Genomic DNA, 14,076 nt, shown 5'->3' with positions numbered 1-14,076 from the left:
CTTCAAAAGAATTGGGCATTGACCTAAATGAAAATTAACTACCCAGATGATTTCTCAATAGCTTAAATTTTAGCTCCAGAGTTAAAACATTTAGGTACTGGTGAACAAACCCATCCCTTTCAGTAGCAACCTAGTCTTAGGTGTAGCTATTCATAAGGTGGATTTTCAGGCTAGCAACATTTCCTATCCACAAAAAAAAAGATTAAATTCTAATTTTTCTCAAAGGCAGGAAAGGAATAACCTCTCATCTTCAATCTACTCTGTTTAGGAACAAAGAAAAGTGCTGTCTTTTCTTTAAAGCTGCTCCCTGTTTAACATGTTAGTGCTAGCAAATATTCTGAGGAGAAACACAAAAGGCCTTTCCCAGAGCTATCCATCTCATAGAAATAGATATACACATATGAATGAACATACAAGAATAAAAACCACAAAATCATACTCTATAAACTGGAGTCCTTTCTTAATGTCCTGTTGTCTAGTGCTTCTCTCTTCCGACACATTGGACATGTTATCCTGAACATCCACTTTTCGGATATGCCACTCCTCAAAAAGGAAGAGAGATAAATGGCTGTTATAATACGTTTCAGTGTGCATTTGGACCAGAAGGATCCACTCTCACATCAACACTAAGTCCACTGTACAACGATGATTCTGCACCAAGCTTCAGAGACCACTGCAGAAACCCCTGACACAAGTGAAGCACTCACAGCGACAGAGGGAGAAGCCCCAGGTCACAACCAGCACCCCCTCTGTCAGCGCCCAGTTACACAACATTTCTGCAGAGAACCTTTCTTCCAATTTCTAATTTATCTTTAGTTTCCACTCACTTCCTCCAGATGATGCAGAGTCCTGTTAGTGTAACTGCACCAAGCTACAAGTCCAGCTTCTCAGGTATTACTGCTAAACTGAAGCTCTACACTGGCCCCTTTTAACAGCTTTACACTTCTTTTATTTGCTTGTTAAAGTAGAAATGAACTCAAGATCCTGGTATATTTATTAATAAAACCCCAGCTGATGAGATAGCTACCATGAAGTCTAGTTCTAGAGCATCTCATCATTCCCCAAGCACTAGGGTGAAATTAGAAGCAAACACTACTGCTTTATTAATATCTACCAGTCAGCCAAGGTGAAAACCTTGGACACTTCACCAGTAGCAAAGACTCCCTTCACTTGAAAAACTGAATCACTCCAATGTAATTCCACATCATCAGCTTGACATCTCAATTTAATTTGTCTCAATCAGTGATTTTTTTTTAGTTTGTGTCTTTTAATTTACTGGATTTACAAATGCTCAAGTTAAACAAGCTAAAATGAACTGCATAACCTTCAGTATAAGGCTATTTGAAGTATGCTGCCACTGTACATGGTTATGCCCAATTTTGATGTAAGAATAGAACTTATTTTTCCAAAAAAAGGACCAATAGGACAACGTTTTATTCTGAAAATGCTCAAGTTCAGAAAAAGGCTTTTAGCTAGAGGAAATGTGCCTGTTTTGTGAATAAAATGACTTCTTGTAGGAATTCATAGTTAAAAAAATAAATTGAACTACATGCAGTACATTTCTGTTTGTCCCGAAACTAAGTTTTAAAAAGCCAGTATTTTGTGCCAGCTTGCCATTTCACATCAATGGCAGAAGAATGAAAACAAAGCAAAATGAAAAACAAACTAAACCCCAGCAAACTCCACAAAATCCCAACTGTGGACGGAAACAGGCTGCAGAAGATACCTACTTTCTCTGAATGATTTGGAATAAGGAAACAAAATGAAGAATTTACAGCTCTAATAACGTTTACAAACCTTTTCAAAGCCCCTTAAACGAATGTCTGAAGTCTAGACTACTTCAAGTCATTACGAGTTAGTCCTACTGTAACACATTCCTAAAATGAGCAATTTTCTTAAGGTCACCAAACAAATTATTGGAAGCACTCCAAGGTCCCCATTTCACCTCACTTCCCACTGTGACCTCTAGTCAGAGCAAGCTTTATAAAAAACATGAAAATAAAACTCAGTCTCTAGATAAATATCATGGACAGCTGTGATAGTCCACTAACATGAATTTCTCAGATATTGTTTGCTTGGGTACATAAATAGCCCTCAGTAATCTACTTTCCAGAGAGGAACTGTTTTTCATGTCATTTTACGCATCACCTTTTCTCCCATAAGTTAATAATACATATTGTGCTTTCTGTATCTATATTAAAAGACTTTTACTACATAATAAAGGTTTCAATAAATAACTGCATATCTATGAAGAAATCAAAATACAAATGCCTAAAGGACATTTTATCGGGCATCTGAATAGTTTTTATTTACTCGCTCGTGGATTAGCTTTTGGAGTTCAAAAAAGTCTTGTAAGAATAAGAAATTCTCACGCTAACCAAAGAAAGCAGGAATATTAGCACATGCTTTCCCTCAGAAGTAAGCTTTGAAAAACACATTTCAGTCCTGTGAATTAACAGCTGACAGTGTAATACCTTGCCACACAAGAGTCTGGCATATACCACAATCTGGGCAAATATTAATATCAGCTTTACTAATTTTAAGAAATCCTAGTATTCCACCCCAGCTTGCAAGGAGATGAAGGAAGTCCTACACAGTAACACCTGCATTTATTTATCACCTCTAACGTAACATTAAAGAATGATATATTGAACTTGAGGATGTGCAGATCCAGTTTCTCCACAACAATAAAGTTAATGGAAATGTTACAAACTGGCATCACATATATAAGAACAGCTAGCAAGTGATGAACATATGTGAGTGCTGAAATTTATTATTCAAAGCAGTTTTCTGGTTTTTTCCTATTCATTTGCATCCAGAAGATATTCAGGCAAAAATTATCTTTTCTTAGAATACTCTGACAATCAAATTGCCCCAATATTTGATGATTTTGCAGAGTATTTAAAATTGTTTCAGATATCACCTTTAACAGTATCTCTTCCACCCAAATTTTCCTTATATCCTCTGGAGCAACCAGAAGCATGTTAGACTCAGTTATACACCAGGCAAATAACAATCATGTCTTGCCTTTTAATGTCGTCCATCCAAGAGGAAACCCCCACCTACTTAGCAACAATTCTTCTCCATTTGCAGGGACAGCATTTAAAGAAGAATGAACTTAGGCACATACATACATTTAAACAGTATAATGTTGCTTTGTTGCTTGAAAAATTACAAGAAAAGCAAAGCCTGTACTGTTGTTTAACTCTTGGTGCAATTCACTGACAGAAACAACCTAAAGGAAAGAAGAAATAGTATGGGAGCTGAAAAAAACCCCAAACAACACAGACTAATGTATCACTAATTAACATCACAGGCAAAACTAAGTGAGGCATTAAATGCAGTATTTCTACAACTGTTCCTATGATACCAATACAAGCTCAATTTACTAAATGTAGTAAAGAGAAAAAAAAAAAAAAAAGGTTGCCTAAACCCAAACATTTTAAAGAACAATTTATCCTGTTTTATCTACATCACAGGCTTTAACTCATCCTGTTTCCCAGAAGCAGAAGCCAAGTGACAGAAAGTACCGTACCAGAAGCCAGTGACACCTTCTCTGACAGATGCTGGTCCACTTACACAAACAAGAGACATGAAGGACAACAGGTTTGTGCCAGTGCAGGCAGACAGGAATACCTCCACTTCTCTCTTCTACAAAGCCACTTATGCCGCTTTCTGGTTATTTGCCTTCCTCCCAGCACATGGCAAGACAGTTTTCTTCTTTTCTGTATTTTGGCACTTCTAAGGCATTCAAGATACATTTTAAAGGACATTCCCAATGCCTAGCATACACCATGTGCCATATTCAGGAGCAAGGGCTTTGAATACAATCGCTAGACTATCTTTGCAAAGCAAATCTTTGCAATGCAAGTGAATAAATTCATACAGAATGTAGAAATTGGGTTTTTCTGTAGAAGGAATAAAAGCCTTGGCTATTGTAAAAAGGAAGGTCACACTGTGTAAAAATTTAAGAGTCGAGACTTTCCATTTCTAAATTGCAGGACCAGAGAGCAACTATCTACAGTTTGCCATGCACACAAGTTCCCCCAGCTGAAAACTCAGTCCCAAAGGACAGGGAACTGGGAAGGACTGATCCTTTCTCCTCTTGCACAGAGTTTTGCACATTGCTTATTTAGAGATGAATAGAGAATGCTGTGAAAAAGCATAACATCATCTGGGCACCAGAAATACTCCCCTGGGAATTAATGACCTTCAGCTGACCAAATAATTCTGTTATTGTTTGTTGTAGGTATTTATGGCTCTGGCTATTATAAATACTTCAAGTAAGTATTCTCTGCACCTTTAGGCCTAAATGCTGAAAACTGGAAGTCAGTGATCCTTGTTGCACTTCCCTCTCCACAGAACTAAAACTTACAAAGCAAGGTCAGTGTATAGATGTGTTCTTTTAAATTACAGGAGCATATCCTCTTGCCATGTATCACCGAGTTCACTATTAATACAATTACTAGCTTACAGGAATCTCAAATTAGATCTCTGTATAGTACAAAGCACATTGAAAATTTTATCATTATTGTAGTTGATAGATCTCTACCAGCCTCAGTGATTCAGCTGAATTACTGAGTGAAATCAGCCAGGTGAAGAGACCCCTTCTATATTTTAGCATCAGCCTTCTCCCCCTCAATTCTGTCAGAAATTAGTCCATCATCTGCACCATCCTACCTCAAACTTTGGTCAGAAGCTGTGAAACCAGACGCCTGTGTATAAAACAACATTACAAACAGTTCACCAGTATTTCCATATAGGAACACTGGACTCCAGAGGAGAGAAGTAACACCCTAGAGTAAAGGGAATACTGCAGAGAGAAGAGCAAGACTGAAACAGAACAGCAGGAGTGAAGATATGGCTAAGAAGACAGGCAGTATAAATCCCTTTCACTACAGAAGCAAAAGTCTACCTCTGCTGCTACCTCCTGCACCACTAACAGCAGAAACAAGCATAATACATTCAGGCACTTGGATCCAAAAGCTATATACGTGTAATTCCCACCCCAGGGGCACAGGAAAGCAGAACTCTGCCTCGACAGAGCCAAGTGAGAAAGTGGCACACATGCAGCTACACCCAAACCGCTTCTTCAAGAGATGCCACCAAGACAAACATGTCCACCAACCCCAGCTCCAACCCAGCCAAGGACACAACTGGACACAGAGCACATGTCATTATAGAATAAGCCTTGTCAGAAAGCAGACTTGTCAAAGCCGTTTTATTGCCCACCCCAACCATCTGACAGATTAAAAGCATAATTACAGATAATAAACTACAGTGCAAGCCAAAGTATGCCTTACAGAGATTGTAAACTCAGCAGACTTGGACTGGCACCAAAATAATGCAAAACAGAAATCTTAACACAAAATCTGTATAGAACAAATATGTTCCTCAGACAGCAAAAGCACAAAACATTTTATGTTCATGCATCATTGAGCTGTTATATGAGACATTTCAAACATGTAAGATAATGGGGGAGAAACAGGAAAAACATTACACAACACACATTTCGATAGTTCCACGTTAACTCCTCTGCTTAATCTAACAATTCTGGCCACAATCACAGAATTCTGTTATGTCAGCTCAAAAAAACATCTAACAGAGACATAACTCAGTTCCACTTTTTATTTCTGAGAAGTGACCTTGACTGTAGTCAAAATGAAATATCTGAATAAAAGTAAACAGAATATATAGCAGTAATTTAAGACCTATTCATTTCCCACTCTTTACTTACCTTTGGTATTTAGTTGCATCTCCTCCCACTTGTTCCCTACCCACAAAAGAATAAGATACTGTTCAAGATTTATTTTCTATTTTCACGGCTTTTTTTTTTAAATCCATGTGAAAAACATGAGAAAACAAAGACGCTTTGTGAAGTCACTTCATTTCCCCAGGAAATTAAGAAGTGGGGCTGGAAGACTTCGGTTTATGGTCCTCTCAGATATTTAAAGAACAGATCCAAAAACCTAACTGAAGGAGGAGCATTTTACCAATAATCCAGATTTATCAACAGGATTTAAAGCAAGATAAACTTTGATACCCGATTTTGATTACTTCAATAGACAATATTTGAGTTTCCTTGATGGTTTTGGTTCTGGGGTTGGTTTGGGGTTTCTCTCCCACTTCCTGTAAGACAATTCTGACTTTCCGTAACAAAACACTTCCAGGGCTGACGCCCGGAGCTGCCCAAGCACAGCGAAGGCACGGCGCACGGGCACCTTCCCTGGGCCGGAGGAACGACAGAAGTCACCGCGCACTTGTTAGCGCGGAAAGCCCCAAAAACTCGTCCCGGGGGGACGCGGGCAGAGGACGGGCAGCGACCCGGCCACTGTCAGCGCTCCCCCCGGTTGGTTCCAGTCACGGCGCAACAGGAGAGCTCCTAACCCGCCGGTTGTGCTGCCCGCAGCGCGCCGCGCCCGCCCGCCGCCTTTGTTCGCGCCGAGCGGCTCCGGCAGCCGGGGAAAGCCCTCGGGGAGGCCCGGCCCGGCCGCGGCTCCGGCAGGACCGACAGTGGCCGCGGCCGGGAGCGGTCACACGACCCCCCGCGGGAGGGGCGCGGTGGCCCCGCGGCTCCACCTCGGCGGGGAGCGGCGGCCCCGCGGCGTGGGAACGGACGGGCGGGACCGGCTCCCCGCGCCCGGAGCGGGGCGGAACGGCAACGGGGCCGGCCGCGTCAGGGCACTCCTTCCTCAGGCGGAGGGTGCGGCGGGGGCACTGGGATGCGGTGTGTCTGTCCCTCCCCCCGCCCGTACCTGCTGTGAGGCCGCGGGAGCGCAGCGGGAGGCGGGGCCGGCGGGACGGGCGCGACAGCGGCGACGGCGATAACGACACCGAGAGCGGCGGCAGCGCCTCCTCCGCGCCGCCCGCGCAGCGCCGCCGCCCCCGCGCGCCCCCTGCTGCCGGGAGGCCGCGGGCACAGCCCGGGGGCGGCCTGAGCGGAGCTTGAGCAGTGCGGGCTTCCCATTGGCTCGCCACGATCGTTTTGGGAAGCGGTGCTTCTGATTGGGGGCGGCTGGGAAGCTCTTAGCTGCTGATTGGGTGCCTGCCTGTGGCCCCGCCCTCACGCGCCTTTCCCTTCAGCGGGCCGGAGCCCGTCCTAGCCGGTGTGCCGGTGGTACCGTGTGACCGGTTGTACAGACACCGATACGACCGGGGCCGCCACCACCCGGGGCCGCCGCTCCGGGTAGCGGGACGCCGCGGCCCTTTAAGGCTCCTGCTGGTTCTCCCGGAAGCCGCGTGACGTTGGCAGATCGCGGGATTCCTGGCGCCCAGTGGCGTCACGCCTGGCGGAGGCGGCACTGCGCGTGAGCTGGGGGGGCGGAGCTGCCGCCGCGCCTCGCGCCGTGCGCGCGCCCCAGTGCCCTGAGGGCCGTCAGGCAGCGGGGCCGCGCTTAGCCGACAGGAGCGCGTGTGAGCCCCGGGGCTTGCGGTGATCTGGGGTTCCTCATGTCGGAACGCACAAAATGGAAACGCCTTTGCCCGATAAAAGCCCCTGAGTGAGCACGAGGCCGAAGGGGTGCTGTGCCGTCCTTAATCGACGGCCGAGGCCAGTCTGACTAGCGGCAGGTGCAGGCGGGGACACTTTCCCTGGGACAGGCAGTAAAACCCCTGGCCGGACGGGGACACCATCCCAGGAACAGGCAGTAGCACCGTCCGTTGGCCGGGCAGGTGGCACACCCCCTGCCCGCGGAACGGCCAGATTGGAGCTCTCTTGAGTGCTCTCTCAAATGAGAGGAATTGGGTTTTCTCTTCTCGGACAGTGGACATAATTGTGTTCTGATAACATCATGACGATCATGGTGAAGGGTCTGGAGGGGAAGCCGTTTGAGGAGTACGTGAGGTTACTTGGCTTGTTCAGCCTGGAGGAGACTGAAGTTAGACATCGTTGTGGTCTTGCAGCTTCCTCATGAGGGCCAGTGGAGGGGCTGACACTGATCTCTGCTCTGGTGACCAGTGACAGGACCCGAGGGAATGGCAGAAGTTGTGTTAGCGGAGGTTTAGATTGGATATAAGGAAAAGGTTCCCCAGAGGGTGGTCAGACACTGAACAGGCTCCCCACGGAAGTGATCAAAGCACCAAGCCTGACAGAGCTCAAGGAATGTTTGGACAGGGCTCTCAGGCACGTGGTGGGATTCTTGGGGCTGTCCTGTGTAGGACCAGGAGTTGGACTCAATTATTTTTATGGGTCCTTTACAACTAAGGATTTTCTGATCCTGTTTATCTTTTTTCAGCAGCATTAGTGATGGCAATGTCAATAGTGCAGTTGATCAGTCTTGCACAGATACCCCCACTAACTGATGTGAGCTGTATGGTAGGACTGCATAAAGAAAAGTTTTAGAAGTTTTAACCAGAACAGTATGAAGATTAAACTACCACTAATCAAGACTGGAAGAAATGCAGTAGTTTATCTGGCGAAGTGATACTGATGGAATGTTTCTTGACCTGGTAAGGCCTAAAACATTAATTATTAATAAATAATGTATTAAACATTGTTCCAGTCTAATTACCCTATAGGGACTGTCTAAATTGTTGAAGCTTTGCCTTGAGGCTTTTCCGAATTCCAAAGGGTGAATTACCTCCCCCTGATCTCAGCCCTTGTGATTCTTGAGACTAAGTGTGACAATTCAATCACAGCAGTCAGATATTAACAGTTAGTGCCTAAGTGTATGATATGGCATTTAACAGATCCCTAGGAGTCACTGTGAAATTGGGCCTTTGCTTACCAGAGGATCTAAAGGGACATGAGAGAAACAGAAAAAAAGATCATGCATAGAATAACAGTTACATTCATGGATCATAAACCATGAAATAGACCATAAAAATGGTAAGATAGCTTATCCAATTCCAAACTACAATTGTTTGAACACTAAGCAGCTTAAGAAAGCAAGCAGTATGATCATTCTCATCCAGAACAACAAGCCACTGCTGAGGTAAAACCTTTTGGCTGGTAGTAACACAGTAAAAATATTAATCTTAGCCATTAATCCTTTTGATTTATAGGTATTACATAAATCATGTTGCTGGTTTTTCCAAGCCTGCTGTTAGGATTTGCTGCATACTGTTCACCTGGAGAGAATGGCCTGTTGGGAATTCCTGACTACTTTGGAAATACTTCAGATGTAATACAGACTGAAAATGTGAGCCTGAAATTCCCATCAGGTAAAGTTAAATTACTAAAATATCTATACAAATACCCTGCCTTTCAAACTGTTAGAAAAAAAAATAATTTTTGGGTTAGAATTAGGAGGTTGTTGAACAAGCTTTTGACTTTAAAAGTTACATTCCTATAAAATCTGGAATAAGTTTATGAAACAAAACAAGCAAAGGGACTTCTCTTGAACTCTAAACAAACTTTTGGAGAGGAGACAAAACCAGTCTGACTTTTCATAATTCAAATATTATAAAGTAAATTGCTTTGGAACCCATATTTATTATGTGCTCACTGATCAAGAGTGAATGACAGTTCCAGATGAGTGGAAGACAAGTAAGTTTTTCCAGTGCAGTCCTTAATCTGCAGTCTCTGAAGTCCTTATCATGCAACACTTTCTGACATGAGGATTACAGCTCACTGGAATTTCTGATGTGAATGAATTATTTCTGTGTGGAGATAATTTGAGGAATGTACTCCCTTCAAAACTGTTTTGATTTTGCTGTTTCAATTTTTTTTTTTCAATTTGAATCAAGTTCTTGATCTTTCCCAGAATTTCTCAGAATTCCATAATAAATATGGATGATGACGTTGCTCTCTTTCCTCAAACAGTCGTTATGGAATATATGGTTATTCCAACTCTGCATGTGTCATGGGAAGGAAAAAAAATCTTTCAATCTAAATTGAATAATTTAACCATGAAATTTAAATATTTTTCTTTTAAATATCTGTAAAAAGAGCCAGTTGTAGTCAGACAGGAATTTGTTATAACTACTACCCAAGGAAATACTCCACAACAAAGAATGTATACATTCTATAAAATTTCACCAAGACAGAGCTTTATACAAAACAAGAGTATGAAAAGGGGAACTTTGGTGAAGGTGTGCTTGGGGTATTGACCTGAATTAATCAAGCTGCAATACTTAAACCGTATTAGAACTTTATGAGAAGAGAAACCTGCAAAATTAAACTAACTAAATTAGAGTACGAACAATTCTTTTCCAAAGGTGACTTAACCAGAATACTGCTCTTTAGTCAAAGTAATCATGTGTAAATTAAATATAGTCTAATGTAATCCATTCTAAAAGTCAATTTGCAGTTGGTGGCTATTGTTCAGTTTGCTGCCACTGCTTGACACAGCTCGTTTGCTTAAGATGCCCAGAGGTGAGTGAACATTTCTCTGGCCACAACAGGAAGATCTAGGGCACATTCTTGCAGCTCGCCAGCGTATGGAGGAGGACTCTCACTGAAGGTATTGCCGGTATTAGGTTTTGTTTCTGCTTTTTTGTTGGTAGTGATGGATTCTTAATATCTCTGTGATAAAACATTGATTGTTGCATGCAAGTTATTCTCTTTGTGGTATTTTATTTGTTGTCATGTGATACCATGCTTTTGAAAACCCTGACCCACTGCATCACTGAAACAGCAAAAGCTTTTCCTTTTTAAATGCTGATGAAATTGTACATTATAATTTCCACCACCTACTGGTCAAATTATGGGTTTGAGCCATGAAAATAGGATGACTTTTACTTTAGCAGCAACTACACGAGTCTGTACATTTTTTTTAATCCATGCAAGAAAAAATATCCTATAGTAGACAACACTTACCTCTGTATGAATGAAGAGATTGTGGCGGGGTTTTTTACTTTTTTGCTTATTCTTTCTTAAACATCTGTATATTGTAACTTGGTTACCCTCAGACCTGAGCTAAATAGTGTATCAGTATCTTCCAACTACACATATGGGATGTTGCAAAGCTGTATTTGTGACTTGTCACTCTAACAACCATTGAAGTTCAGTTGCTTTTTGCATACCATTCTTGCCCTGGCAGAGACGTGATTTCTGCTATCGCTGGGAGACTGACCGTGGTGGAGGGGGAGCAGAGTATGTGACAACAGCCAAAGGGCAAGTTAAACTGTAACTTACATGCTCTGAGCCCGAGGTTACCTATGTACCGTTAGTTTCCTTGAGAAACTATTTAGCAGTTTTAAAATTAAGATTTCTTGCATGTTAAAATTTTATTGGAATTGGTGGAAAGCAGTGAAAATTGTGGGTTTTTACAATAGATAATATTTTGGATTGATTTCAATGTCTCAATCGTAATCTGCGGCAAAAATTAAACCCTCGTAAGCAGCATTCCGTAGCGCCTCGCCGTGGAGTATCTCGCTCGATCCAAGGGGAATTTCGCTGCCACGAGCCAGCAGGGGGAGCGAGTCCCTCCCGGGGCGTGTCTGACCCGGCCCGCGGCAGGCGAGGAACAAGGATTCCTCTGGCTTGGAAGGCGCAACGTTAGAAAGGATTGCTTGAATTAAAAAAAAAAGTAAAAAAAAAAAGTCAAGCCATTTCGGTGCAATGTTTGAGCACACAGACACCAGACATATTAAGCGGGGCTAAACTGGATTGTGGTCCTGCCAGCCACCATCAGGAGCATTAGCTTCAGGCCTCAGGATAGCCTCAGAGGAGAGTCATGAGTAAAATACGTTGCATTGCGACAAAGTCATGGATGACTGCTCTAATGAGGATGTGAACAGAAAAAACACAAAACCATTTTTCAAATGGTTAGATTGATTAGAGGTATTCTGTTAGCCAGAAGAAGGAAACAAGAAGGGGCATGGGGTAATGCCAGTCTCTGTGTTTAACCTTCTCTAAAGGGTTGTAACAGTTATAATGGGTAGGTGGATCCATGTTTTTTTCCCCAGCTAGCTTTAGTCCCTGAGGTATCTAAGTTACTCAAACCTCTCAGTATGTTTGGCAACAAATCAAACTGCACCATCTCACTTTGGCAGGGGGAAGGATAAGAGACAAAATCGTTAGGCTGAGGGTGATGTTACAGCTTAGACTGTCTCCTGATGGTGACACACACACTTTTACAGGAAGAGTGGCAAAACTGAAGCCATTCCTGAAAACGTCTCTAGAGCAAATACCCAAACCCTCTCTTCAAGCATGCTGTTCTAAAAATGCTGTAGTTAATTTTTTAATCATTACAATCAAGGTGCCTGCCTAAGGTAGCCTTCCTAAGCATTAGTTGTCCAACGTACGTAAAACTTTGCAAATAAAGCTTTTTGCTGGACTAGGAAATTCAAAATTCGTTTGCAGAGCCACACACACACAGAGCTTTGAAAATGTGGTTTAAAAATGAAATGGAAGATTCTGTATTAATTCAAACAAGGAATACTAAAGAGTAAATTTGAGAGGCTGATACAAATAAAAGGTCTGTTCTGCAGGCTCTTAGTAGATTAAATTCAGTTTTTCACTTTACTGAGCCTTGACACTGCATACTCTTAAGATTTGTACATTTTTTAAGGTGCTTTACTATTTGCTTAAGAGAGTTATACATTTGCATATTTTCTTACTATTGGAGAAATGCATCTGTGTGGACAAAAAGGCTATATTTCAATAGGAATCATATATACATTGCTTCAATTCTTGATTTAACAATAACTTACCCCTATCCTAGCTGATTATAGGTAATGAGCCGTCAGAAGTTCAGATAGTTGTGTGAGCAGTTCTCACTTCATGTCCAGTGAGATAAGGACCCTTTCTGAAAGGGCAGGATCTGTCTTGAAAAACGAGATACTGCTTTATTTGTATCAAGATACTTCAGGGATTCAAGGGAAGCACATAATGAAGTTTTTAGTTTGCCAACTCTTCTTTCAGAGACACTTTTCATTTTGTTAATATTACGTTATGTCTTTCCATTTCTCAAAAAAAAAAAATACTAGAATTTTTCCTACCCTTTAAAAATAACCCTTTTTTTCCTTGTTATTTATTATGGTTGGGAATGATTAAATGTAGCAATCTATGTCCTATGCTATTAGATTATTTTATTCTATTCCGTTTTCTCAGAACTGCTGTTTTATTTGTATGTAATAAACAGGCTTTGGAGATTAAGGTGAGGAAAATTACACCTATTTTTCTGACCTGTTTGCTAATATAATATTTACCTCACTGTTGTAACTAGCTAACCCATTATCATGAGCTTCAGCTGTTTACATCACATCTCAATTTTATCATTTGCTTTTCTGTAACTGTGGCTGCACTGACTAATTTAGCAACATAAGGTGTGTCTGAGTACTTCCTTTGGAAGACAGAAACTATCACTGTATCCACTGCTAGCATGAAACCCAGGAAGTGTTTTATTAAATCCATAATGCTCATTGTAGCTGTACTTTAGAGCTATGTATTACCTTCAATATCTTGATTTTTCACCTGACATTGCCCATATTTGCTCTGCTTTCCATTTAGAGGTTGATTACAACAGGTCTTTAATGCTAGAGAACTCTGCTGTAACTGCAATGATGGAATAGGGGTAAAGTGAATTGATCTTTTTTCTATTACAGGTTATATATGAGGTTTAAATCTGCCCATAAAGAAGATGGGGGAGGGGAAAACAGTGGTTTGTAGTCTAATTCAGTTAAAGATTGGTGCTTTGCCAAGTAACACAGCAGAACTGAGGAATACCTCTCTCCACAGGGAGTTTCCTGCCAGAATAGCAAAAAAACCTTTCTTTGTTTTTTAGCTTTACCAAGATCTAGAAGGTCTCAATCCCTTGATAATGTCAAAGGCAAATTAGTGTGACTTTTAGGAGTGTATATTTAGTACAAGCTGTCTGGGAGAGACCAAAGAGGAAGGTGTGTGCTGGTGCTGCTGACTTTGCACATGCTCATGCCCGTGTGCAAGCAGACTCATCCAAATGAAGCCCTTTTGGAAAGCAAATGTTGTGTGTAGCTGTTGAATGCTCAGCCCCAGTGCACGTTTCAGGGGTTAACTTTGGAATGGCTTTAGTCCAAACACAGGTTGAATGTCGTGGTTGGAGCACACCTTCCTGTTTTATTCCCCAAAGGAATTCCATGCTCTGAGACAGCTCTATCAAATGAACCAAAGCACAGTACACAGGGGCAATCAGTTTGGGTCACTTTTGAGCC

The 14,076-nt window shown here is 42.1% G+C and overlaps 2 protein-coding genes across 5 annotated transcripts in view; one reads left to right on the top strand and one right to left on the bottom strand.

Annotated features, from left to right (window-relative positions):
* ZC3H7A (zinc finger CCCH-type containing 7A) overlaps positions 1–6,982 on the bottom strand; it is a 28,010-nt gene extending 21,028 nt beyond the window's left edge. For 2 of the 4 annotated variants that reach the window (XM_048320835.1, XM_048320838.1), the window contains exon 1: positions 6,756–6,982. In XM_048320835.1, coding sequence (XP_048176792.1) covers positions 6,756–6,967 — 212 coding nt within the window. In that variant the 5' untranslated portion in view covers positions 6,968–6,982. Of the gene's footprint in view, positions 1–439; positions 544–5,737; positions 6,396–6,755 lie in introns of those variants that run through there. The other 2 variants (XM_048320837.1, XM_048320836.1) reach the window with 2 other exon arrangements.
* A 1,101-nt stretch (positions 6,983–8,083) lies between these two features.
* Positions 8,084–14,076, top strand: part of LOC125334178 (phospholipase A2-like) — a 28,918-nt gene continuing 22,925 nt past the window's right edge. Inside the window, exons 1-2 of the mRNA XM_048320784.1 lie at positions 8,084–8,448; positions 9,004–9,162. Of these exons, the coding sequence (XP_048176741.1) occupies positions 9,018–9,162 (145 nt within the window). The 5' untranslated portion in view covers positions 8,084–8,448; positions 9,004–9,017. The remainder of the gene's footprint in view (positions 8,449–9,003; positions 9,163–14,076) is intronic.

The sequence above is a fragment of the Corvus hawaiiensis genome, chromosome 16 (genome assembly GCF_020740725.1).
Source record: "Corvus hawaiiensis isolate bCorHaw1 chromosome 16, bCorHaw1.pri.cur, whole genome shotgun sequence".
Lineage (NCBI taxonomy): Eukaryota > Metazoa > Chordata > Aves > Passeriformes > Corvidae > Corvus > Corvus hawaiiensis.
This window is presented reverse-complemented; position numbering and strand designations above follow the sequence as displayed.